Source organism: Thalassophryne amazonica, chromosome 18 (genome assembly GCF_902500255.1).
Source record: "Thalassophryne amazonica chromosome 18, fThaAma1.1, whole genome shotgun sequence".
Classification (NCBI taxonomy): Eukaryota; Metazoa; Chordata; class Actinopteri; order Batrachoidiformes; family Batrachoididae; genus Thalassophryne; species Thalassophryne amazonica.
The window spans coordinates 33418305-33444533 of NC_047120.1; the positions used below are offsets into that span (position 1 = coordinate 33418305).

At 42.9% G+C, this 26229-nt stretch overlaps 1 protein-coding gene across 1 annotated transcript in view; it reads right to left on the reverse strand.

Annotated features, from left to right (window-relative positions):
- LOC117530750 (synaptopodin 2-like protein) overlaps positions 1-26229 on the reverse strand; it is a 42862-nt gene that overhangs the window by 12422 nt on the left and 4211 nt on the right. The window contains 3 exon segments of the mRNA XM_034193670.1: positions 11149-11528; positions 13421-13711; positions 13789-13940. Coding sequence (XP_034049561.1) covers positions 11149-11528; positions 13421-13711; positions 13789-13940 — 823 coding nt within the window.

Below are 26229 nucleotides of genomic sequence, written 5' to 3' on the forward strand. Positions count from 1 at the left end.
CAAATAAGGGGTCCCTGAGTTTCTGTGGAAATTAAATTAAACACCTTTTTAAAAAATTCTATTTTACTCCCTGGGGGCGCATAAATGTTTAATAATGTCACATCTTTTTGGTCTATTTTACCTTTCACCAAAACAAATCTACCCTCCTCATCACTTATGTCAGCCACAAATTCAAACTTTATTTTATTTGAAATAAGAATAGCTACTCCCCTCTTTTTGCCACTTTTGTGAGACGAATAGTATGTATGTGTAAAGCCCATTTTCTTTAGTTTCTCATGCTCTATCTTAGAGAGATGTGTTTCCTGTCAATACACTATATCCACCTTTTCCCTTTTCATTTTAGCAATTAACTTACTCCTCTTTATAGGATTGTTCAGCCCATTAACATTTAGTGACAGTATATTATAATATTTAAAGGTCATTATGTTAATCGATGAAATTCGAACTTATAAATCATCCCAGACCTCACAGCATCATAACCTGAACTTGAAACCAAATAAAAACACACAACAATCACAAGAACTTCCACAAACAAGGATAAAGCATTGTCCTTTGGTAGTAAGGGGACTGGCCACAAAGTGGGGCCCCTCATCAGTGTAGGCCAAAAATAAAAGTAAAAAGCAAACAAAAAAACCACCCATAGCCTGATAAGGTAAATTTGGTGTGCTATAATTATGTCCTTAGGCATCAGCCCCTCCTATACTATGAAATGAGAAGGAAGATACCACTCCATATCCAAGACAGAACAATTAGCCCAGTCAAAATTAAAGTGTGGAAACAGGTGACGTCATCATTTGCTTATTTGGGCGTTTCCCCGTTCCATCCGGAATCCCCTGAGTTTCTCCCTGACATGTTGTTGAAAGTCGACCTTGCGGGATTCTTCCTGCATCTCCCACGGCAGAAACTCCGCGAGGGTCTCTCCTGTGATCTTTTTGGTCCGGGCTCCCGTGCTGATCTCGTCCACCGTTATTCCCCGCTTTTGCAGATCCTCTGCAGCCTGAATCGCATTATTATAGAGCACACTGCCTGATGAATAATGCACTCGCATCTTACTTAACGGTGTCTGGAAGCGAATTCCATTCCCTTTCAGGGCTTTCTTGACAGGGATATACTCGCGTCTCTTTTTCTGCACTTCTGGCGCGTAGTCATGGTTGAAATAGACCTGCTTGTTTTGCACCTTTACCCCTTTTTTCCAAGCTGCGTGTAGGATCTTTTCTTTGTCGGAGAACCAAAGGAAGCGGACTATTATTGAGCGTGGGGGTGCGCTTGCAGGTGGTTTCGGTCCTGATGCACGATAAGCACGTTCAATGCAGAGGGCTCGGTCCAGGCCGATGTCAGCGCCCAGCTCACTTTTAATAAGATTTTCAACAAAGGTAGCAACGGACGTGCCCTCTAAGTCTTCAGGGACGCCGTACATCCTGATGTTTTTCCGCCTCGCACGCCCCTCCAAATCATCCACCTTGTCCTGCAAGATCCACTGATTTTCTAGTAGTTGTATGAGGGTGTTTTTGACTCCGATGTCCCAGAGCTTCGAATCCGCAATGGTGTCCTCTACCTGCTTTACTCGCTCAGTCACCTGGTCCACTTGGTCTGCGGTGTCTCGTAGTTTTTGATTTATTTCTTTTGTAAAATTGACCATCTGTTTCTTTATGTCCTCCCGAAATTCTGTGTGGAATTCCTTAAAGTCGTTTTTCAATTCGGCTCGGAGAACGGCCATTTCAGTTGCAAAAACATCACCCACAGCGCCGCGGATTACATCCAGGCCCTCGCCTCATTCGCCATCTTGTCCCGCTGTTAGCGAACCTTCCGCGCCAGCCGTGACTTCGTTCTCCATTTTACCATCGGGAATGTTCCGTCGACCGTATCTTCCCTTCTTATTTTTGTCCCCACTCATTCCTATCATAGAATTTAGTAGTTTGACCTAAAATGCTGCTCTCGAGTCGGGGAAAATATGAGGCTAATGCCAGAGATCACTTTTATGTGGCCATACCGCGTTGCGCACCACCGGACGTCCAGTCCCCCTTCTTAAAAGAGGGACCACCACCCCGGTCTGCCAATCCAGAGGCACTGTCCCCAACCACCATGCGATGTTGCAGAGGCATGTCAGCCAAGACAGTCCCACAACATCCAGAGATTTAAGGTATTCAGGACAGATTTCATCCACCCCAGGAGCCTTGCCACCAAGGAGCTTTCTAACCACCTTGGTGACTTCGGCCTGGGTAATGGATGAGGCTGCCTCTGAGTCCCCAGTCTCTGCTTCCTCTTCGGAAGACATGACGATGGGATTGAGGAGATCCTCGAAGTATTCCTTCCACCGCCCGACAACATTCCCAGTCAAGGTCAACAGCTCCCCACCTGCACTGTAAACAGTGCGGGTGGAGAGCTGCTTCCGCCTCCTGAGGCATCGGATGGTTTGCAAGAATTTCTTCGAGGCCGACTGATAGTCCTCCTCCATGGCCTCCCCGAACTCCTCCCAGACCCGAGTTTTTGCCTCTGAGACCACACGGGCTGCGGCACGCTTGGCCTGCCTGTACCTGTCAGCTGCCTCCGGGGTCCCACCTACCAACAAAGACAAGTAGGACTCCTTCTTCAGCTTGACAGCATCCCTTACTTCCGGCGTCCACCACCGGGTTCGGGGATTTCCGCCGCGACAGGCACCAGAGACCTTGTGACCACAGTTACGAGTGGCCGCAGCGACAATGGAGGTGGAGAACATGGTCCACTCAGACTCCATGTCTCCAACCTCCCCTGGGATCTGGGAGAAGCTCTCCCGGAGGTGGGAGTTGAAGACTTCACTGACACAGGGTTCCGCCAGTCGTTCCCAGCAGACCCTCATGATACGTTTGGGCCTGCCAGGTCTGACCGGCTTCCTCCCCTCCCAGCGGATCCAATTCACCACCAGGTGGTGATCGGTCGACAGCTCTGCCCCTCTCTTCACTCGAGTGTCCGAGACATGTGGCCGAAGGTCAGATGATACGACTACAAAGTCGATCATCGACCTCCGGCTCAGGGTGTCCTGGTGCCACGTGCACTTATGGACACCCTTGTGCTCGAACATGGTGTTCGTGATGGACAAACTGTGACTAGCACAGAAGTCCAACAACTAAACACCACTCGGGTTCAGATCAGGGAGGCCGTTCTTCCCGATCACCCCCCTCCAGGTCTCACTGCCGCTGACCACGTGGGCGTTGAAATCCCCCAGGAGAACAATGGAGTCCCCAGTCAGAGCGCTATCTAGTACCCCTCCCAGGGACTCCAAGAAGGTCGGGTACTCTACACTGCCGCTCAGCCCGCAGGCCGAGACAACAGTGAGAGACCTGTCCCCGACCCGAAGGCATAGGGACGCGACCCTCTCATTCATCGGAGTGAACTCCAACACATGGCGACTGAGCTGGGGCGCAATAAGCAATGCGACCCCAGCTGTCCGCCTCTCCCAGTGGGCAATGCCAGAAAAGTGGAGTGTCCAGCCCCTCTCCAGGAGTTGGGTACCAGAGCCCAAGCTGTGCATGGAGGTGAGCCCGACTATCTCCAGTCGGTATCTCTCAACCTCAAGCACAAGCTCAGGCTCCTTCCCCCCAGTGAGGTGACATTCCACGTCCCAATAGCCAGGGGCTGTGAGCGCGGACCGGGCCGCCGGGCCATCCGCCCTCGACCGCCACCCAGTCCTCTCTGCACCCGACCCCCATGGCCCTCTCTGCAGGTGGTGAACCCACAGGAGGGCGGGCCCACGTCGCTCTTTCGGGCTGAGCCTGACCGGGCCCCGGGCACTCAAGCGCGAGCCCCAACCCCAGGCCTGGCTCCAGGGTGGGGCTCCGGCTCCACCATACTGGGCGATGTCTTGGTCCTTGATTTTTTATTGGTCATGGGAGCTTCTGAACTGCCCTTAGTCTGACCCGTCACCTCGGACCTGTTTGCCTTGGGAGACCCTACAAGGGGCACAAAGCCCCTGACAACATAGCTCCTAGGATCATCCGGGTACGCAGACTCCCCCACCACGATAAGGTGGCAGCTAGAGGGGGAGCCTCTAGCTATTACACACCAGTCTCACACATATAGTTATGGTTTTGTTTGTGCCATATGCAGTTTTTTATAGATTCTTTCTTTTTTCTTGGGGTTTGAACGTGGATCTGCATGTTGATTTGGTACAAATGTTACACCGGATGCTCTTCCTGATGCAACTCCATATTACATGGAAATGGTGCGGCAGTGGTGGGGGTTGAACTGGGAACCTTCTGCACTGGAATTCAAAAGTTTTCTGAAAACACTGGCTTTAAGTTCTTTTGACATCTTAAACAGTGTTGCCAATTTAGCAACTTTTTTAACTGCCCTAGCCACTAAAAATCCTATCTAGTGACTAGCGACAAATCTGGTGGCCTTTTTATTCAACATAAACAGGTCCGTTTGTAAAGAGATTAATATAATAAAATTCCAAAAACACCTGGTGACTTTCTGTGTAGAGTTTGCATGTTCTCCCTATGTTTGCATGGAGAGAACATGGAAACATCCAGACATGCAGGTTAGGTGAATTCGAAATTTTAAATTGACAAACACATTCACACTACATACATACATACATACATACATACACATGCATTTAGCCCGAAAAGGGGTGGGACGAAGACAAGCTTAACATGGGGAGAACATGTAAACACCACACAGAAATGCCGCAGGTGGGAATTGATCCCATGACCTTCTTGCTGTGAAGCAACACTCCTAACCACTAAACCACCATGCTGCCCTTATATATACATACTTGGCCCATAGTGAACTTGGCCCTGGGTTTTGAACTGGGACGAGGGCTCACCTTACCCCAACCCTAATTCAGGCCAAATTTCTAACCTTGGCCAAGTTCTCCAGTGGATCAAGCTCTGTTACCTATTAAAATATGACAACAACACAATTATCACTATACAGTCCCCATCTGTCTTTGGTACCTCCACTCCACAAACAAAACAACCCCCCCCCCCAAAACAAACAAACAAACAAACAAACAAATAAACAATAACAACATGGAAACAGAATAACCCAACCTTCAGGAAAACAGGATTTTATAGAGTTTTCCACTTTATCATTATATTTATTATCTGCAGCTGTTCAGCTTCCCACATATGCAAATTAGATGTGATTACATCATCATGTAAACTAGTGGTTAATAGTGACTTCTGGTGAGTTTTCTTTTGTTTAGACAACAGTGCAATAACAGGGACATTCATTGGTTGGAAAATAAAATTTAAAAAAAACCCTGAAACTGGTGTTTATATGCAGTTGAACACTGCTATTTATTTTTTTTACAAAGCCAAGTAAATTGTGTCACTGAGCACTGGCTCAGTGTACATGTGGGAACACACTTTAAGAGTAATATATGAAATATTTAATATTAAGGCTCTGTCGCTGCTTACAGAACTGGTGAAGCTGAATGTACCATCATATTTTTGAGATTCTTAAGGTGTGCACTGAAAAAGTACAACTCTGAATCAACTTAAAAAATTACTATAATTTGTTACAACCTAAATTTATTACTTTTTCCTCAAAGTATATTTATAATGTGTTGAAATGAAATCTTAAATGATAAGTTTGCTTTCAGAGACATTAATAACTTTAGGTATAACAAATTAGAGTTTTGAAGTTTCACTTTTTTCAATGTTGGTGTACTCTGTGTTCCAAAGGTGAAAAAGATGTCAGCAGGCCACTAGACTCAAAAGGCATGTGGTGACCTGAGTAAAGTTCTTTTTCAAGAAAATCGCAAACAACTGACCTTTTTGTGTGAGTACTGTGTAAATGTGTAATAGTGGTTTTATTTTGAAAACCCAAAGTTGTAAAACATTCATCGTGATTGGTAAACCAGTGTGATTTAACAATTGTTTAATTACTTTGTTTTCCACTAGGATATATTTGAAATATATTTTGTCACTACCCTTTCGTGGCTTCAGATGTATATTTGCAGGAAAAATGCTGAAACTGAACTTTAACTTGATGTGCATGTAACCATAAAACTTTATAGCTAAAGTAGTAATTTTGCATATTCAAAGACATATGCAGTGTGTGTGTGTGTGTGTGTGTGTGTGTGTGTGTGTGTGTGTGTGTGTGTGTGTGTGTGTGTGTGTGTGTGTGTGTGTGTGTGTGTGTAAGATGAGAAAGGACAGGTCTCCAGCTGTATCGTTCATTGCCTATCATTAAATTCTGAGCCTGGGTGGTTTGGTTCTCTGGCCTTAATGCTGCAGATAAGATCTGTCCTGTAATAAGTGGCACATTAAATCATGACTCGGTCACTGCATAACTATTCAGTTTGCTCAACTGTGCCATTTGATCATCACTGTCTGTGCTCTATTTAAATGAGTTAAACAGGTGAATAGAGCTGAGACAGTTAGCCAATTAATCATTTAGTTTGATCAACCAAAAAAGTCAATGGTGGACTATTCTTTAAAATGTCAAATGTAATTATGTGACCCTTTGGTCTTTATTGGATGTAATAAAATTATCAGCATTTATTTATTTATCTGTCTGCCTTTTCGCAGGATTACGTCAAAACTACTGCATAGATTTTGATGACATTTTCACCACACATACATATTAGGCCATGGAAGAACCCATTAAATTTTGGAGTTGATCCAGAACTGGATCCGGATTCTGGATCAAGTTTCACTTTATATAGGCTTTGAATGATTACTGTCAGTAGGATTACTTCAAAACTGCTGCACGGATTTTGACACAATTTTCACCACGGATACATATTAGGCCATGGAAGACTCCATTAAATTTTGGAAGTGATCTGGATCTGGATTCTGGTTCAAGTTTCACTTTTATATAGGCTTTGAATGATTACTGTCAGTAGGATTACTTCAAAACTACTGCACAGATTTGGACAAAAGTTTCAACACAGATACATATTAGGCCATGGAAGACTCCATTATATTTTGAATATACATATATACGTATATATATATACACTTTGAAGTATTACATCAAAACTACTTCACAGATTCTCACCAAATTTGCACCACAGATAGATATTAGAGCATGGAAGACTGCACTAAATTTTGGAGGTGATCCGGATCTGGATTCTGGATCAAGATTTCCCTTTATATAGGCTTTGAAGGATTACTTCAAAACTACTTCACGGATACTCACCAAATTTGCACCAAAGATAGATATTAGGACATGGAAGACTCCACTGAATTTTGCAGGTGATCTGGATCTGGATTGGTGAATGTCAGGAATCTCTAAATGATCTTGTTTGAAATAAAATTGGCTGTTGTTTTGCGCTATCTTTAAAGGATAATATGGTGCTAAGTTGGTTTTTACCTCCAGCCTATATCTGCGCTCTTGCGTGCCTATTCATTGTGAACAATTGGAAGTGCAAGGAAGAGGTGGTATGTCCTTTAAACACATTGCCCTTCCCCTGCACTCTCCTTTCATATGGGGGAGGGGGACGTGGCCAGCAGCAGTTCCTTTTCATTTAAAGCAACAGGCACAGAAACTGGTTGTTCTGTAGAAAATTTGAAGATACAGTTATCTGTAAAAGTTTGATTTCCATGATTTTCCTTTATAAATCACTGGTTGTTTGGATCAGCAATTTCAGTTAAATATGTCATATAGCAAACAAACAGTGATATTTGAGAAGTGAAATGAAGTTTATAGGATTTACAGAAAGTGTGCAATAATTCTTTAAACAAAATTACGCAGGTGCCTAAATTTGGGCACCCCAACAGAAAAAATGCATCAATATTTAGTAGATCCTCCTTTTGCAGAAATAACAGCCTCTAAATGCTTCCTATAGCTTCCAATGAGAGTCTGGATTCTGGTTGAAGGTATTTTGGACCATTCTTCTTTACAAAACATCTCAGGTTTGTTGGTTTCTGAACATGGACAGTCTGCTTAAAATCACACCACATTTTCAGTAATATTCAGGTCTGGGGATTGAGATGGCCATTCCAGAATGTTGTACTTGTTCCTCTGCATGAATGCCTTAGTAGATTTTGAGCAGTGTTTAGGGTTGTTGTATTGTTGAAAGATCCAGCCCCAGCGCAACTTCAACTTTGTCACTGATTCATGAACATTGTTCTCAAGAATCTGCTGATATTGACTGGAATCCATGTGACCCTCAACTTTAACAAGATCCCCAGTACCTGCACTGGCCACACAGCCCCAGAGCATGACGGAACCACTTCCAAATTTTACTGTAGTTTTTCTTAGAATGCTGTGTTCTTTTTCAGCCATGCATACTGGCCCTTGTTATGTCCAAATAACTCAATTTTAGTTTCATCAGTCCACAGCACCTTATTCCAAAATGAAGCTGGCTTGTCCAAATGTGCTTTAGCATACCTCAAGTGACTCTGTTTGTGGCGTATATGCAGAAAAGGTTTCCTCTGCATTACAGCATCATATAGCATTTCTTTGTGCAAAGTGTGCTGTATAGTTGAACGATGCACAGAGACACTATCTGCAGCAAACTCATGTTGTAGGTCTTTGGAGCAGGTCTGTGGGTTGACTATGACTGTTCTCACCATCCTTCACTTCAGCTTATCTGTGATTTTTCTTGGCCTGCCACTTCGGGCCTTAACTAGTACTGTGCCTGCAGTCTTCCATTTCCTCACTATGTTCCTCACAGTGGAAACTGACAGCTGAAATCACTGAGATAGCTTTTTGTATCCTTCCCCTAAACCATGATGTTGAACAATCTTTGTTTTCAGGTCTTTTGAGAGTTGTTTAGATGGTCCCATGTTGCCACTCATTAGAAGAGATGCAAAGAGGGGAAACATTTGCAAATGGCCACCTTAAATACCCTTTCTCATGATTGGATGCACCTGTGTAAGGAGATCAAGGGTTAATGAGCTTACAAACCAATTTTTTGTTATGATAATTAGTGCTAAATGTATTTGAATCAGTAAAATGACAACGGTGCCCAAATTTATGCACCTGCCTAATTTTGTTTAAATAATTATTGCACACTTTCTGTAAATACTAGAAACTTCATTTCACTTCTCAAATATCAGTGTGTTCATCTGCTATATGATATATTTAACTGAAATTTCTGATCCAGACAATCAATGATTTATAAAGGAAACTCATGAAAATTATCTGGGGTGCCCAAACTTTAGCATACAACTGTAGAAGTGATTTAGGAGGCATCACCTCTGCTGATGAGATGTTTTTGGCTACAAACGTTTATGCCCATTTTTACACCTTGGGCCAGAATTAATAAGACTGGAAATTAGTTTAAATTCTAAAAGACACACCCAACAATGGGAGTAAGCAGTTCTGTAAGTGATCTACTCAGAATCTGGCAATTTATGAACACAAATGGAGCCAATTAATTTTAATAATGACCAACAAAGTGCACCAAAGGCAGCATCAGCCAAGTTTCTAATGCATCCTGTTCATGCTCCTGGATTTTGTACTCACACATACAAATGCAAACACACACACCACATATTCAGCTGTCTATGAAGTCAGACACATGCAGTTTGTCCAACAGAAGCGTCAACGCCTATAAATACAGTGAGTGAGGCAAACGCTACAAATACTGCTCTTTACAGGCTGGGGGGCGGGGGGATCACAGCCCGTCATCAGCAGACCACAAATGAACATGTAAGTAAAAATAACCACTAGAGGGTGATGTAATCATTGAAGATGTGGTTGTGACCAATAAGGGAATCATTAGAGCAAAAAACAAACAAACCATGAAGTACTTGCATCCACTGAAACAAAACTACATCTGCCCATCCATTTTCTTTACCCACATTAAGCGTCATGGGAGAGCCGGAGCCTATTCCAGCAGTCACAGGGTGTGAGGGAGGGTACACCCTGGACAGGACACCAGTTTGTCACAGAACAAAACTACACCCAAGGTATAGCATAGAATTTTAGAAATCTCTCCCTCCCTCCAACGTACTTGAGTCAGTTTCCACCAAACCTGTGTTGTCTATGTGGGTTGCCCTCAGAAATACCCTTAAAGGGTTTGTTTTGTCAATGTTCAAAGTCATTGGAGTCAACAGTCAAACTTTTAGTTTACCTGTCTGTTCCATTACCTCTCCCAGGTCCTTTGTCTAATTTCCACCAAATGTGATATGTGGATAACAGTTAAGCCCAGAACTATCCTTAAAGGGGTTTTTCAGCAAATATCAAGGTCTATGGGGGTCAAAGGCCAAAATTATGATTTTGTTTTAGGCTGCTGGGCAGGCATGTGGGAGTTGGGCGACATCAACCATTGGCTCCTTAGCATGATTGTTCTGGAATGGAGAGGCCCAGGGCCACCAACCATACAGGAAAGGTTTATCAGGTCAAGACCTCAATCAAGTTGAAGAATGACCTTGAGGTCAAGTGCACAGGCCAAATTTTTGGATTTTCTCATTAGTGTGATTGCTCTTGAATGGAGAGGCTTCAGGTTACCAAAGCTACAGGAAAGGTGTATCAAGTTTGGAAATGGGTACCCTTGTCCTTGATGTCAAGGTCAAAGGCCAAATTTTCTGATTTTCTCATTCATATGTAGATGTGTTCTGGAATTGACCAGCAAAGGCAAATTTATCAGAGGTCAATCACTGGGGTCAAAGTCATGTGGCCTGTCTGCTTCTTGGCCAACTGCTCTCAGGTCCTTTTGCTGATTTCTGCCAAACTTGGTATGTCAATGAAGGCTGACTCTGAAACTGCCCTCAAAGAATTCCGTTTTGCAAAGGTCAAGAGATTTGTTTTTCACCCTGATATGGAACAAATGTAGCACTCACTTATGTGGATTTCACAATTGCCCTGCCAAGGTCGAGTTGTGGTAGGCTTGACCATCTTCATGCCCAAGGGTACTATTAGAGGGTTTGTTTTCTTTTTATTTGGAAAAAAAATGGATTTGTTTCTACACCAGTGCTCCCCCCCCCCCCCCCCCCCCCACACACACACACACACAAAATTTATTGAAATAATCTATCTACATATCTGACTAATCCAGATATGTGATGGCTATTTGATAAATAATTTAGTCTTTACCCAAATATACATACACTGTTGGAACATCCTACAACTTACACATTTTTTAGTTTCATTCATTTTTTAAAATCCAACAAATAAGCTCAGGCTTGTTGGTAATGCAGACACAGTTCTATCTTATTTGTACATTTTGCACCTGTAAGGGTGTAACACCTCCTCCTAAAGTATACTCACTTGCTTGCCTAGCCTTGTCTCTGTAGGTGGTGGAGAGCTCATCGCTGACAGGGTTCTGCTGCGGTCCCACCATGGGTACCAGCTGTTTACCAGATCCCAGCAACAAAGCCTCTTTGGCCCGTTCAGGAGACACCAACGGTGGGCAAGTCAGCTCTATGCAGCCCCCGGCCTCCTGGAAGCCACTGTCACCCTCTCCTTCCCTTTCCACCAAACCCTGATCAGATGGTGGGGTGAACATGTAAGGGGTTGGAGAGTACGTTGAGGTGGTCCACTCTGTCTTCCGGGGCTGATAGATGAACTCTCTTTGCTGGATGCCAGAAGGATACTGCTGGTTCCACTGCTCCTGCATGGATGCAGCTGCATCTGTGGCACTCTCATACCTGAGGTCCAGACAGGAAAGACGAGTGAGCACAGTGTCAATCATCTTAAAAGCAAAACTGGGTTAAAACCTATGAGAATCTATGATTAAGATGCTGTCCTAGGCCTGGTTTCATGAAGCAGTCTAATCTTTTAGTCTACTAAACTTGCTTAGTTGACTAAGGTTAGTCGCCCAACATTAGCGATCTAATCTCCATTTCAAACAAACGGCTAAACTTGTAGATTAGCTGTTTAACAGTCAACGATTTTCACGGGTGCCGTTGCCAAGAAACAGCTCCAATGCACGAGAATTTTTTTTGTTTACTTTCAGGTTGGTCGTCTGCTACAACCATGGCTGAGTTTGGCACACGGTCAACTTGGAGATGTGGATGGTGTCTCTGACAGCCTGCTGAAAGGTTCCACAGGTCTAAAACCTCAGTGCTATCAAACCCTGAAGAAGGGCTGGCAGGGCGTTGGTCCTCCTTGTTTGGTGGTTGATGGTTGGAGCTATCATGTCCACAAGGAAGAGGATTGTAGATGGACAGAAGCGGTATCGCTGTTGAACCTCAGCATCCGTAAACATCTCCAATGGATTATTCTGGTCCCGGAATACCCGTTCCTTCCGCAAGGCTCTCCTTCCTTTCTACTCCATCAAGTGGTAGTACATGATTGCCGCCATTTTTGAGGTAAGACACTGAAGTTTAGTCGAGTAAAATAGCATTAGTCTCCTCTGTAGCAGGCTAAAAACTTTAGTCGGCTAATGCAAAACTTTAGCTGACTAAGCACTTCATGTACCGACTAATGTCAAAAGATTAATTGACTAAGTGAGTTTAGTCAACTAAATAAGATTAGACCTCTTTATGAAGCCAGGCCCTAATCTTTACTAACCCCCCTGTCTTAAAGGAGAGTTACGGTATTTTTCAACATGGGCGCTTTCCTGGATATTTTGAGTTCATCTTTTGACTCGAGACAAAAACAAATTTAACTGGTAAGTTTTGCTGTAGAATGCAAACACTGTTAGTACAGTAAAGTGAACACTAAGCAGACAGACAAACTGAAAGGTGAGTCCCAAACATAATGAAAAAAAAAACACATGGAAGGAACAAATAAAAACAAACAAAACCAGGAAAACAAAGGTGAGAACTGAAAAGTGAGCAACAAGAACATTAATGGCTAGAGCTGAAACTATGTAGAACGGAACTAACGTGACAAAAGTATAACAAACAGAAATTACAATGACTACAGTGGTAAAAACGCAAAATAAAACCAGTGACTAAAGTAATGATAAACTGAAAATCAAAGACAGAGGATCGAAGACTGAGACATGGACACAGACAAGAGACAAAACCAAGAAGAAAATCCAAACACAGGGTATATCGTGACATTAGTACAAAATTGTTCACACAGCCACTCACAGCTACACTGCAGCTGTGTACAACATGCGCATGCAAACAATTTGTCAATAAATGCTTCTCTTCATGAAAATTGCAGGTCCCCGGGCCATATAATGGAGTAAATACAGTCTATATAGCCCAAATATTTTTTTTTAGTATGTGTACAATAGATGTGAATGTGCTCACAAGCAATTTAAGGGTTAAAATACACAGACTTCAGGACATACAGACATGTGGTGAACATGGTGATACCAGTCCAGCCTTGGATGAGTGATTTTCTTCACATAACATTCCGATGTGCGAATACTAGTTGATAAATTCCAAACAGTACTTGTTGTTTTACCTTAGTTACACTGACAAGTTTTTCAGATTTGATAGTTCAGGATAAGAGTAGAAAGCATTTAGCTGACATTATAAATTGAAGAAATGGTTTTGTTTGTTTGTTTGTTTTACATTTTTCCATGATTGATCAATGAAACCAAGCAGTAGTTATTGCAGGACTCGGGCTGTTGATTTCTTACCCGCTCATCTCTGAAGTCTCTTCATCGTGGTTGTCATAGCGCGCGGGGGAGCGTGCATGAGGAGGGGTGCGTCGGTATCGTCGGTGTGTGTGTGCCTGTGTGTCTGCGTCGCTGTCTGTCTCCCCATCGTAAGCCTCGCTATCCGGCGGTGAGGTGATGCCCCCGAGCACCTCTGTGTTAGACATGGTGGAGGAGCAATGGGAGGGCAAGGAGGCCACAGGGGGAGACAGGACCCTATCCAGGGAGCGGGGTGATGCGCAGTAAGATGAAGAGTGGACTCCAGAGGAGGCTCTGGAAACACAGAAGGTTGAACTTGTGGTAAAAATGCAAAACAGTGGGATAACGTGTATGTGTGTTCGCCATCTGACCTCCTGACCCTCAGGCTGAGTGTTGCGCTCTGTGTATCTATGAGGCTCATGGCTTGAGCGTGACTCAGATCTGCACACGTTTGGTCGTTGATGGTAACCAGCTCATCCTGCTCTTTCAGGCCGGCTCTGCACGCTTTGCTGCGCCTGCGCACCTGCAGAGAGTCCATAGATTACCTCTACATAAAGGCCTAGCTCGGAGTGAATTACAGATATAATCCCCTCCCAAAATATTGCAAATATTTTGAGTATTAGAAACACCTCACCCTATAACCGTTTTTTAAAACTGCAAATAATTTTATATCAAATCTTATACTAACTTATCACCTTATTAAAATGAGTATGTCTTTAAAAAAAACATACACACACACACACACATATATATGTATATGTATATATATATCAGTTTTTAAATATTGGAAAAGTGATTGATGTGATCCCAAACACTTGCAAAACACTCAGGAAGACTTTTCGTCAGCTTTCGGGATGCACTGTAGCATCGCGAAAGTATTCACAGCACTTCAATTTTTCCACATTTTCTTATGTTACGGCCTTATTCCAAAATGGATGAAATAAAAAAAAATCCTCAAAATTTAACACAATACCCCATAATGACAACGTGAAAAGGTTTTTTTTTAAAGATTTCAACAAATTTATTAAAAAAATAATAATAAAAAAAGAAATCACATGTTCATCGGTATTCACAGTCTTTGTCATGAGCAGTGTTGCCACAGTTACTTTGCAAAAGTAATCCAATTACTGATTACTGATTACTCCTTGAAAAAGTAACTTAGTTACTTTACTGATTACTCAATTGTAAAAGTAACTAAGTTAGATTACTAGTTACTTTTTTAGTTACTTTCCCCAGCTGCCGACAACAACCCACCTCAACATGACAATGATACCTGTTTTGCCAAAACTCACTTTATAGTCACCCTTTCTTGACTTCAATGAAAATAAATAGTTGTTTTATAAAAAGTAAAATAAAGACCTCTTTCTTGACCTCATATTTAACTGTTGACAGCACTGTAACAGTAAAACTTGCAATTTCAAACCTACATTGTTTATAAATGTAACTATTAAATTCTAACATTTAAATTCTCTCTAAACATTTTACTTGTCGAAATTATTATTATTTTAAGCAATATTAGTAGTTGTAGTAAAAAACGGCTTCAAAAGTGGACCTTTAATCTAGGGCTGTTGTGGGGGGGGCACATCCCTCCCCCACGCCCCCATCCCATCTGGATTCGCCCCTGCTTTGGCGTTTGAGCACAAAGAATGGATAACATTTATTTATGCAGAAAACGACCAGATTTATAGGTAAGAAAGTTTTATTGCATTTTCACATCATGTGGTCCTCAGAAAGAGAGTTTAGGTGCATTTGAGTGGAAAATAGTGTTAGTTGTTGACGCGTCGCGGAGGATCAGCTGTTTTTAACGAGACGATACGGAGCAGCTCAGCTCAGAATTCTAAATAAAGGAGGGAAAAAAGTATAAAAATGTCTTTGTAAAGCTCAGTGCAGGTGTGCTGATCACCGCGCTTTAAGAGGTGAGGACGAGTCGAGCAGCTGCAAAAAACCGCGGATGAAAAGCTCACAGCTCACTTAAAGTGTGCAGTTCAGTCGAACCCCGACCTCCTGCCCACAGACCAAGTTTAATGCTGCTATCGACCCACAATGAAAAATAATAGTAACGCACAGTGACATGGAGAAGTAACTTTAATCTGATTACTGATTTGGAAAGATTAACGCGTTAGATTACTCGTTACTAAAAAAAAGTGGTCAGATTAGAGTAACGCGTTACTACCGGCATCACTGGTCATGAGGCATAAAATTGACCTCAGGTGCATCCTGTTTCCACTGATCATCCTTGAGATTTTTCTACAGCTTAATTGGAGTCCACCTGGGGTAAATTCAGTTGATTGGACATGATTTGGAAAGGCACACACCTGTCTACATATAAGGTCCCACAGTTGACGGTGCATATAAGAGCCCAAATCACATATGAAATCAAAGGAATTGCCTGTAGACCTCCGGGACAGGAATCTAGGCACAAATCTGGGGAAGGGTACAGAAACATTTCTTCTGCTTTCAAGGTCCCAATGAGCACAGTGGCCTCCATCATCTGTAAATAGAAGAAGTTCAGATCCACCAGGACTCTTCCTAGAGCTGGCCACACATCTAAACTGAGCAATCAGGGAAGAAGGGCCATAGTCAGGAAGGTGACCAAAAACCTGATGGCACTCTGGCAGAGCTCCAGCATTTGTCTGTGGAGAGCACAGCCATCTCTGCAGCAATCCACCAATCCTTAGAAAATGAAAAGCCACTCAGTAAAAGTCACATGGCAGCCCACCTGGAGTTTGCCAAAAGGCACATGAAGGACTCTCAGACCATGAGAAACAAAATTCTCTGGTCTGATGAGACAAAGATTGAACTCTTGGCGCAAATGGCAGGCATCATGTTTGGAGGAAACCAGGCACCATCCCTACAGTGAAGCATGGTGGTGGCAGCATCATGCTGTGGGGATGTTTCTCGGCAGCAGGAACTGAGAGACTAGTCAGGATTGAGGGAAAGATGAATGCAGCAATGTACAGAGACATTCTGAGTGAAAACCTGCTCCAGAATATCAGACTGGGGCGGTGGTTCATCTTTCAGGAGGACAATGACCCAAAGCACACAGCCAATATATCAAAGGAGTGACTTTAGGACAACTCTGTGAATGTCCTTGAATGGCCCAGCCAGAGACCAGACCTGAATCTGATTGAACATCTCTGGAGAGATCTGAAAATGGCTGTGCATCAATGCTCCCCATCCAACCTGATGGGGTTTGAGTGGTGCTGCAAAGAGGAATGGGCAGAACTGCCCAAAGATAGGTGCACCAAGCTTGTGGCATCATATTCAAAAAGACATGAGGCTGTAATTGCTGCAAAAGGTGCATCAACAAAGTATTGACTAAAGGCTGTGAATACATGTACATGTGATTTCGTAGTTTTATATGTTTAATAAATTTGCAAAATTAAAAAAAAAAATTTCATGTTGTCATTATGGGGTGTTGTGAGTAGAATTTTGAGGAAAAAATGAATTTACTCCATTTTGGAATAAGGCTTTAACATAACAAAATGTGGAAAAAGTGAAGTGCTGTGTTTTGTTAAGCATTATGTTCAGGTAGTGGTGGACACAGCTAACCTAAAACTTAGTTTCATTAACTGCTAATCTGCCCTAAAGAACTCAAATTTTAATTTGTTTATGTGTAAACATGGTGGTTCCCAAAAAGCTTTAGCATACCATTTCAGGCCATTTTCTTTAATGTGGACCATTATATTCATGTTTGTTAACAATTATTGTTATTTGTTGGTTCTGTCTTATATCTACTGGATTTGACAGGTGTGTGGCACCAAATTTAGCAATAAAGCTTCAAGTATTGATTTGAAGTGGATGTGCACTTACAACCAGATTGGGGGGGAACCTATCACGTATTGTAGATATATGACATTTTCCCGTTGATCTGGGGATGAAATCTGGCTATTGCCAGTCAAGAATATTTTCATGGTAAAATTACACATGTATAACAGCGTCAGGTCCTCAGCTTAGCTAGTTGCTTTGGCTTCCTGAACTAGAGTAAAAAAATGTACTCCACAATAAAGTATAATCAAAGAAGAAATATTAAGAAATAAAAATACACATGGAAAATCATTTTAGTAGTCTAATTCAGGCATTTACTCTGGCATGACCTCCTTCTTCTCCATCTCCTGGAGGTGCCTTAAACTTTGCCAATTAAAGGAGTCAGTTGAGGTGGCTCGGGCATCTTTTCCGGATGCCCCCTGGACGCCTCCCTGGAGAGGTGTTCCAGGCACGTCCCATTGGGAGGAGGCCCCGGGGAAGACCTAGGACACGCTGGAGGGACTACATCTCTCGGCTGGCTTGGGAATGCCTTGGGGTGCCCCCAGAGGAGCTGGGGGAGGTGTGTGTGGATCGGGAGGTCTGAGCGGCTTTGCTTGAGCTGCTGCCCCCGCGACCCGACTCCGGATAAAGCGGAAGAAAATGGATGGATGGATGGCTGGATGGATGGTATCTAATTGATCCTATAATGATTTACAGTTACCTGAAAAACTAATGTGTTACTGACAACGTTAGCTTAGCTGTTAGCTGATTCACTGTGTTTGGACCATCGACTGTGTATATACTGGACAAAGTTTCCGTGACTTCACCCAAAGGTTTTCTATCAAGACCCAAAACAGCCGACATGAAGCCCATACCTGGGCGTTGCCGTGTTGACAGCCCCTCCCACGATGATTCATTATACAAATAATGAATGTTTATGAGTTCAATGGTACGAATATTTCATGAGGTGAAAGCTGGAACAAACCATTCAACAAGGTGAAGCCGAGTTGAATGGTACGTTCCAGCTTTCACCGAATTAAATATTCGTACCATTGAAAGAATGTAAAAACATTCATTATTTGTTTTATATAATGGCTAAAATAGATCCTTGTCAGTTGATTTTTTTTTAATTTATAAACAACAGAAAAGGGACTTACATTTTGGTGTTCCACTGTGACATGTAGTCCAGTGATGCTGTGTACTGACTTCGGACTTCCATTATAAAAAAAGACTTTGTGTAGTTCCTCAGTCCAGCCAAAAATCACATCAGCGTTTACTGTGGGCAGCTCTTCATGCATCCAGAGGTTTACAGCGGAGTGGATTTTGTGTGTGTGTGTGTGTGTAGCAGCGTCAGTTAACTCAATCAAATCATCATGTCGCTGTCCCGTGCGCGCACGCAAGAGTCGTGTCACCCGGCACGAGTGAGCACACTCACATAACCTGGTCGGCACTTGTGCGTGCATGGACAACAAAAATAATACTGTATACGTGCTCAGTGCAGTGAAAAACAAAATGTCAGAAATGAGTTCATCTTTTGTTCTCTCTTCCTGCTACCTCCAGACAGCACAGTGGATTGGTTTTGTGTGTATGTGCGCGCGCGTGTGCACGAGCATGCGTGGGCACAGCACAGGCACGAGGACTGTGCATGCACGAGGACGTGCGCACATGTGCATGCATGCGCGCGGCGTGCGCGTGCACGAGTATGCACGCACGCATGCACGAGCATGTGCGCGCGTGTGTGATCACGTGCACATGTGCACGAGGATGTGCACACTTGCGTGTGCACGTGAGAGTGCAATGGTACCAAACATATGGAACGAAATTTGCACTCTAAATGGAACCAAGCCGCAGTCTGAATGCAATGTAACACAAATGGGATGAATTAATCCATGTCATGTGACATACAAAGCACCAATCAAATGACAAGAATCCACTCAGCCGTTATATAAAATCAACTCATGCATAAAGGGGGAGGGTGGGACAGTGTGTGACAAAAGGAGCCTGAACACGCCCCTGTCTTTGAGTCCGAGCCAGCTAACAGGCTTGCCTCGGTTCAAGTGTTTATTAAATTTTGTGTTGTGTGGGCCGCTGAAGAGGAGGTACTGCTGGCCCACCACCACCAGAGGGCGCCCGGCCTGGAGTGCGGGCTCCAGGCACCAGAGGGTGCTGCCGCCTCACAGGAGCAGCCAGGGTGACAGCTGACGCTCATCATCTTTGACAGCTGTCACCATTCATCAGGATCAGTGTTGGTATATCAGCCAGACGACATCTCCACCTCTTTGCCGAGATATCGTTCTACCTTGAAGGTAACGTACCTCAGCTGACTGTGAGACAGTATCCTTTTGTTACTTGAGCGTTGTATTGTGAACTACTTTTCCAACGAGAGGTGGAGGTAGCTTTCCTGCCATACGGATTGCTGGGTGCAAACGCGCCCTCATTTAACTGCTTTTTGTTCCTCGCCAGCAGTACCAGATCCGACACGCGGAGGCAGTGGCCACCTGGGAGTTCGGGACTTGGCGGCTCCAGTATTCCCGGGGTCTGGTGGCGGAGGAAATCGTGTGGTTCCGGTTCTGCTTTGGACAGGTGTCTCCTATCTTCGAGCCTGCCCACATGACACCTTTGTGATTTGACTCCTGTCTAGTGTTGTAATCTGTTGTATTTTTTGTGCACATTCGCAACAGTAAATTGTTGTTATTTGACCTACTCCATTGTCCGTTCATTTGCGCCCCCTGTTGTGGGTCCGTGTACCTACACTTTTACAACATTTTGGGGGAATATGCAGTGGTTCTCATAACAGTTTGCTTTGTTGTAGACATTTAAAGTTATGAGCCGCTTATTTTCTCAGCAATCATGCATTTTAATCATAACAGATGAAACTACCGACAGCTGCTAAAAGTGCTAACACTGTTAGCATACAGTATTAAATCAGACAAGAGTTTCACTAAGCGTGAATACTGCAGCAGAGACATCTTAGATGATCCGTTAGGATGTTTTAATAATGACTTGGATTTATAGGGCGCTTTTACCCATGTTGCCCACTCGCACATTCACATATTGGTGGTGGTAAGCTACTAGTGTAGCCACAGCTGCCCTGGGGCAGTAAGCCTTGCTGCCATTCTTATGATGATTAAAATTAAAATGAATGATTATAATAATTAATGAAAATAAAATTTAATGATTCTTATTTATGATTGCATAACAGCTGAGTGGATCCTTGTCATTTGATTGGTCCTTTGTACATCACGTGACATGGATTATTCATCCCATTTGTGTTGCGTTGCATTTACCGTGCAAATTTGGTTCCATTTACCGTGCAAATTTGGTTCCATACGCTTTGTACCATTGCACGCTGCACCACCACCCACTAGTTAGGGTGGCGTTGAGCTGCACAAGTTTGTTTCGTTGACGGATGATGATTTGAAGGAGCTAATTGATGGTGCTGATTCTTCTAACACACACAAAAAACAAAAACTAATCCACTACGCAGTAAGCCATCTGGAGGCATTAAGAGCCATTAGAATGAAGAGCTGGATTAATTTCTAACGTGATTTTTTTGCTGGACTGAGGAAGTACACACTTTTTTTTTTTACTTTGGAAGTACACAAAGTCAGTGCACGGCATCATGGACTACATCGTCAGAATTATTTTTGAACTATCTAACTGTTTTTCCAAGTTGACTGAGAACAATTTTGGACTCCTAAAGTTCGTGTTGGACTGTTGACGTCAAAGGACCAGTGACGCACACCAAAATGTAACTCCCGTTTCTGTTGTTTATAAATGAATAAAATGTCAAATGACAAGGATCTGTTTTAGCCATAATATAAAACAAATAATGAATGTTGTGACAGTCTTTGAATGGCACAAATATTTCATTCGGTGAAAGTTTTGCCTTGTTGAATGGTACGTTCCAGCTTTCACCGAATTAAATATTCATACCATTGAACTCATAAACATTCATTATTTGAATAGTATTTATCAGGTTTTCATCATTTTTAATGCATTAAATGTACTTAAAATATTTGCACAGGATTTCAACCTCAGGATGAAACTGAATCATTTTGTCATAGGCAGACGCTGGCCAGTGACTGGATTTGTGGGCCTACTGGGAAACAATACAAAGCCATGAGCAGACATGTCATCCCTGTATGAGAATAACTCATGAAGTCGCACAGCTGCTGCCGGAAGCATCACACAGGAATTATGTGTACTGGGGGTGGTGGGGGACAGTGCAGATAAAGCCATCCTCTCTCTCCTCTCACATACAGACCTTATCACTCCTGCCAGTCAAAATCTGGAGTGGACTAAAGTTTGTCTCCAGCCTACTTACACGAAGAGGACCGTATAGTGCAGCAGATAATAAACAATCCTTCACATGGTGATACAAGCATCACATTTGGCATGAATGTTCTTCATAAATCAATGTTTGAGAAAAAAGTGTGGGCCACTTGAAAATCCAATATGGCAGCCAGGTAGGGGTCAGTGAAGAATTACACAGGGGTCAAAATTAAAAGATGCTCCAGTCACATTTGAAAGCTATACCACATTATGTGTCTGATCACAAAGGTTACAAAAAGGTATAGTTTGGACAATGTGTGATTGAATGTTCTGGAGTTTTGAGGTAAAAACATTAAGAATGGTGACAAAGGTCAGTTTCAGTTTGTACAGGGGTCAAAAGTTAAAGTTGCTCCAATTTGGTAAAAAAAAAAAAAAAAAGTGGTCCAAATTATTGGTTGAGCTAATAGGTTTAATAAATGGAATAGTTTTGACTGCGCTGAATGCTTGGTCTGCAAAGAAATTGTCATTGTCGACATACATTGGATTTTGTGGCAAGTGACATATGTTACCCTGTAATATAATAACTAAGTATGACACATGGTGCAAACTATTCCTTTTTAAAACCCTATTAACAAATAATTTGCATCAGATTTTACAAAAACTGGAGTAACTTTAACTTTGACCCCTGTATAAACTGAAACTGCCTTTGTCACTATTTTTGCTGTTTTTAACCGCATAACTCAATCAATCAATCAATCAATCAAGTTTATTTCTAGAGCCCTTTACAACACTCAAAGTGACCAAAGTGCTTTAACAACAAAATTTAAAAACAAAACATGGTAAAAAAAATATCCAGCAGTAAAACCATTACAAAAACAATTAAATAAATATGCAGAAAAACATTTAATAACATAAAATAAAGCGCCATCACGCTACTGAGTGTTAAAAGCCAGCCTGAACAAATACGTCTTGAGCCTGGACTTAAAAAGCTCCAAGTCAGAGATGATTCTCATTTCAGGGGGCAATTTATTCCAAAGTTTGGGCCCAGCAACAGAGAAGGCCCGATCACCCCAGCGTTTAGACCTGGACCTGGGCACCTCCAGTAAAAGCTGATTTACAGACCTCAAAGACCTGTTTGAGACACGAGGATGGAAAAGCTCAGTCAAATAAGGAGGGGCCAGGCCATTAAGGGCTTTAAAGACAAACATCAAAATTTTAAAATCAACCCTAAAAGAGACTGGAAGCCAGTGCAAATTAAAAAGAACTGGGGTGATGTGCTGACGTCTTGATATGTTTGTTAAAAATCGGGCTGCAGCATTTTGCACCAGCTGGAGACGACTCAGAGATGTCTGAGGAACTCCAACATAAAGGGCATTACAATAGTCAATTCTAGAGCTGATAAAAGCGTGGATAGTTTTTCAAGGTCAGTGTGGTTTAAAAATGGTTTAACCTTAGATAAAAGACGCAACTGATAAAAACTTGTTCTTACCACGCTGTCAATTTGTTTGTCAAATCTAAAAGAATTGTCAAATACCACCCCAAGATTTCTTACTATAGGTTTCAAAGACGCAGACAACAAACCAGAACCTAGAAGAGCAGGGTCACCAAACAAAATGTAATCAGTTTTGTCCTCGTTCAAATGGAGAAAATTTTGCTGTAGCCACAGCTTTATATCAGCCATGCAGTCTGACAAACGTCTGATAGTGTCATTTGTATTTGAAGACACTGGCAGATAAATCTGCAGGTCATCTGCATAGCAATGAAAAGACATGTTATGTCTCTCCATAATGGAGCCCAGTGGTAACATATAAAGACAAAACAAAATGGGGCCCAAAATGGAACCCTGGGGTACTCCACAAGACAAGGTTGCAACAGAGGAGGACAAGTCACCTATCATGACAGAAAATGTTCTGTTCATTAGATAGGAACTAAACCACTTTAATGCTGTGCCACAAATGCCAACATGGTACTTTAAACGAGACAAGAGAATCCTGTGATCAACAGTATCAGATGCTGCTGTCAAATCAAGAAGCACTAAAAGAACTGGACATTTAGCATCAAGCGACAGAGCCACATCATTGTGGACTTTGAGGAGTGCAGATTCTGTGCTGTGCCTTGTTCTGAACCCTGACTGAAATTTTTCAAGAATAAAATTACTATCTAAGAACACTTGCAACTGTTTAAAAACAGCTTTTTCAATAATTTTTGAAATAAAAGACAAATTTGACACAGGTCTAAAATTAGATAGAACAGAAGTGTCAAGGCGTGGTTTTTTAAGCAATGGTCTCACCACTGCATGTTTGAAAGCGTCAGGAAAACATCCTGAACTTAAAGACATATGTTGTGAAAGTGTCATGACACGGACCCACAACAGGGGGCGTTAATGAACGGACAATAGATAAGCCAAAAGTAACAATTTAATGTTGTGAATTGCACAACGACGTATAGACAATAACAATATGGTGACTGTCAATCATACACCAGGTGACGTGTGGGCAGGCTCGACGATAGAAGACGCCTGGCGAGAGAAGAGTCGGATCCCACACAGCTTCCACTGCCAACGGAGCTGAAGAACACCGGAGCCGCCAAGCCCTGCGCCCCAGGTGGCTGCTGTCTTCAGCAGTCAGACCCGGTACTGCTGGCAGAGAACAGAGACAGTCCTGATGAGTGTGAGGTCGCACACTCAGTAATCCCACAGTCTATATTCAGTAAGGAGGGAGCACCTCCACCTCCAATCACACACTCGTGCAGCTCCTGTCTAACCACTTATCTGGTTGGGGTGTGAAGCGAAGCCGTCGCTGATCACACCAAACGCCAATCTCACAGATAAGGCAACACCACAGGAAAACGGCTGCAAAAGAAGTTCAGACTATTACACAAGGTTTTGTTCAGCAGAGAAAATTACCTGATTGGTAGTTGATTTCTCGGCGGGGAGGTGGAGTTGCAGTCCGGCCTTTAAGGTGGTGGTGATGATGTGGATGAGTGACAGCTGATGCTGATGACGAGTGACTGCTGTCACTCCCGGTTGCTATGACGCCCTCTCGTGCTTGAAGCCCGCACTTCAAGCAGGGCGCCATCTGGTGGTGGTGGGCCAGCAGTACCTCATCTTCAGCGGCCCACACAACAGGGCCAACAGTGGTGAACACTTCTTTCAGTAATTTAGCAGGAAGAAAATCTAAAGGGCAGTTAGTGACCCTCATGCATTTAACAATGTCAGTGAGGGATGTCAAAGTGATGGGATCAAAATGATCAAACACTGCAGAGTGCACAGTAGTAACAGACTCCTCCAGATTGATACTGCAGCTTCTCAGTGCTCTCACTGACATCACCTTATCCACAAAAAAGTGTAAGAAGTCCTCACAGGTAGAAACAGTGGCATTTTCAAAATGAGGGGTGCGGGGGTTCACAACCAAATAAATTGTGTTGAACAACACACGAGGGCTATGTCCATTTGTGGAAATAATGTCAGACAGATACTGGGATTTAGCTTCCTTCACTGCCCTCTGATACTGAGCAAGATTGTCCTTAAGAATCTCCAATGACACATGTAGTCTGTCCTTCTTCCAGCGACGTTCTGCCTGTCTGCAGTGCTGCCTGATTGCACAAGTAGTGTCATTTAGCCAGGGGTTAGCCCTTGGTTTAGAAGACCTGCACCTAAAAGGAGCAATTTTGTCAAGGATCCCAGTACAGGTGGTATGGAAAACGATAAAAGGCTATCTAGGCCTTGAGGGAGAGACTCTTCATAATAAGTAGAAATCTCCATATTCACGAAAGCAGTTGCAAATTCCCCAGCACTTGACGAAGTAATAATCCTGCGGCGAGAAGGTGGGGCGGGAGGCTTACTGACAGGTGGAGGATCAAGAACGTCAAAAAGAATTGAGAAATGATCTGAAATGGGAGTGTCTGATATTTCTGTAAGAGACACTATGAGCCCATGAATGATAATCAAGTCCAGAGTGTGTCCAGCATTGTGGGTTGGTTTATCCACAATCTGAGTTAAATCAAAAGATGTCAGAAGACGTTTAAAGTCAGTGGCCACCTGATCGGACTGGCAACAAACGTGGACAACTGCATAACTCCCTAACATTCAATCACAGATAGTCCAAACTATACTTTTTGGAATATTTATGATCAGACAAATAATATGTTATACTTTTCAATATGATTGGAGCATCTTTTAATTTTGAGCCCTGTGTAATTCTTCATTGACCTCTACCTGGCTGCCATATTGGATTTTCAGGTGGCCAGTACTTTTTTCTCAAACACTGATTTATGAAGAACATTCATGCCAAATCTGATGCCTGTATCACCAAGTGAACAATTCTGGCTAAAAGTCAGATCTTATCTCACATTTGGGGCAAGTGAGAATCACGAAAGAGGAGGTTTGAACAGCTGCATGGCCAAGTGTTTCTCCCCACACACCCGAAATAAAACCTCACAGGAAAATCAGCCACATTCCTAGACGGACTAAAAGAGGATGCTTGCACACCGAGAAAATCAGACATAGTAATACAGTACAAGCTATGTGATACTGCAGGTGTACGTGTGCACGAATCTGAGGTGTTTTTCCATGACCTGCTTCCAGCTCCTCTTAAAAGAGCTATTCTGATCCTTTTAGTGAGCGCTCTAATCTCAACTGGGTTTATCTGAACTATGCCCAACTACACACATACTCAAACACCACCAACAGGAAGCGCACTGGTCGCGCACTCTTTGTGTGTTTGACTACGCTGTGTTAAAGCAGGAGCCATTTTTATAAGCTCATAAGTAATTGTTGGCCAACAATTAAT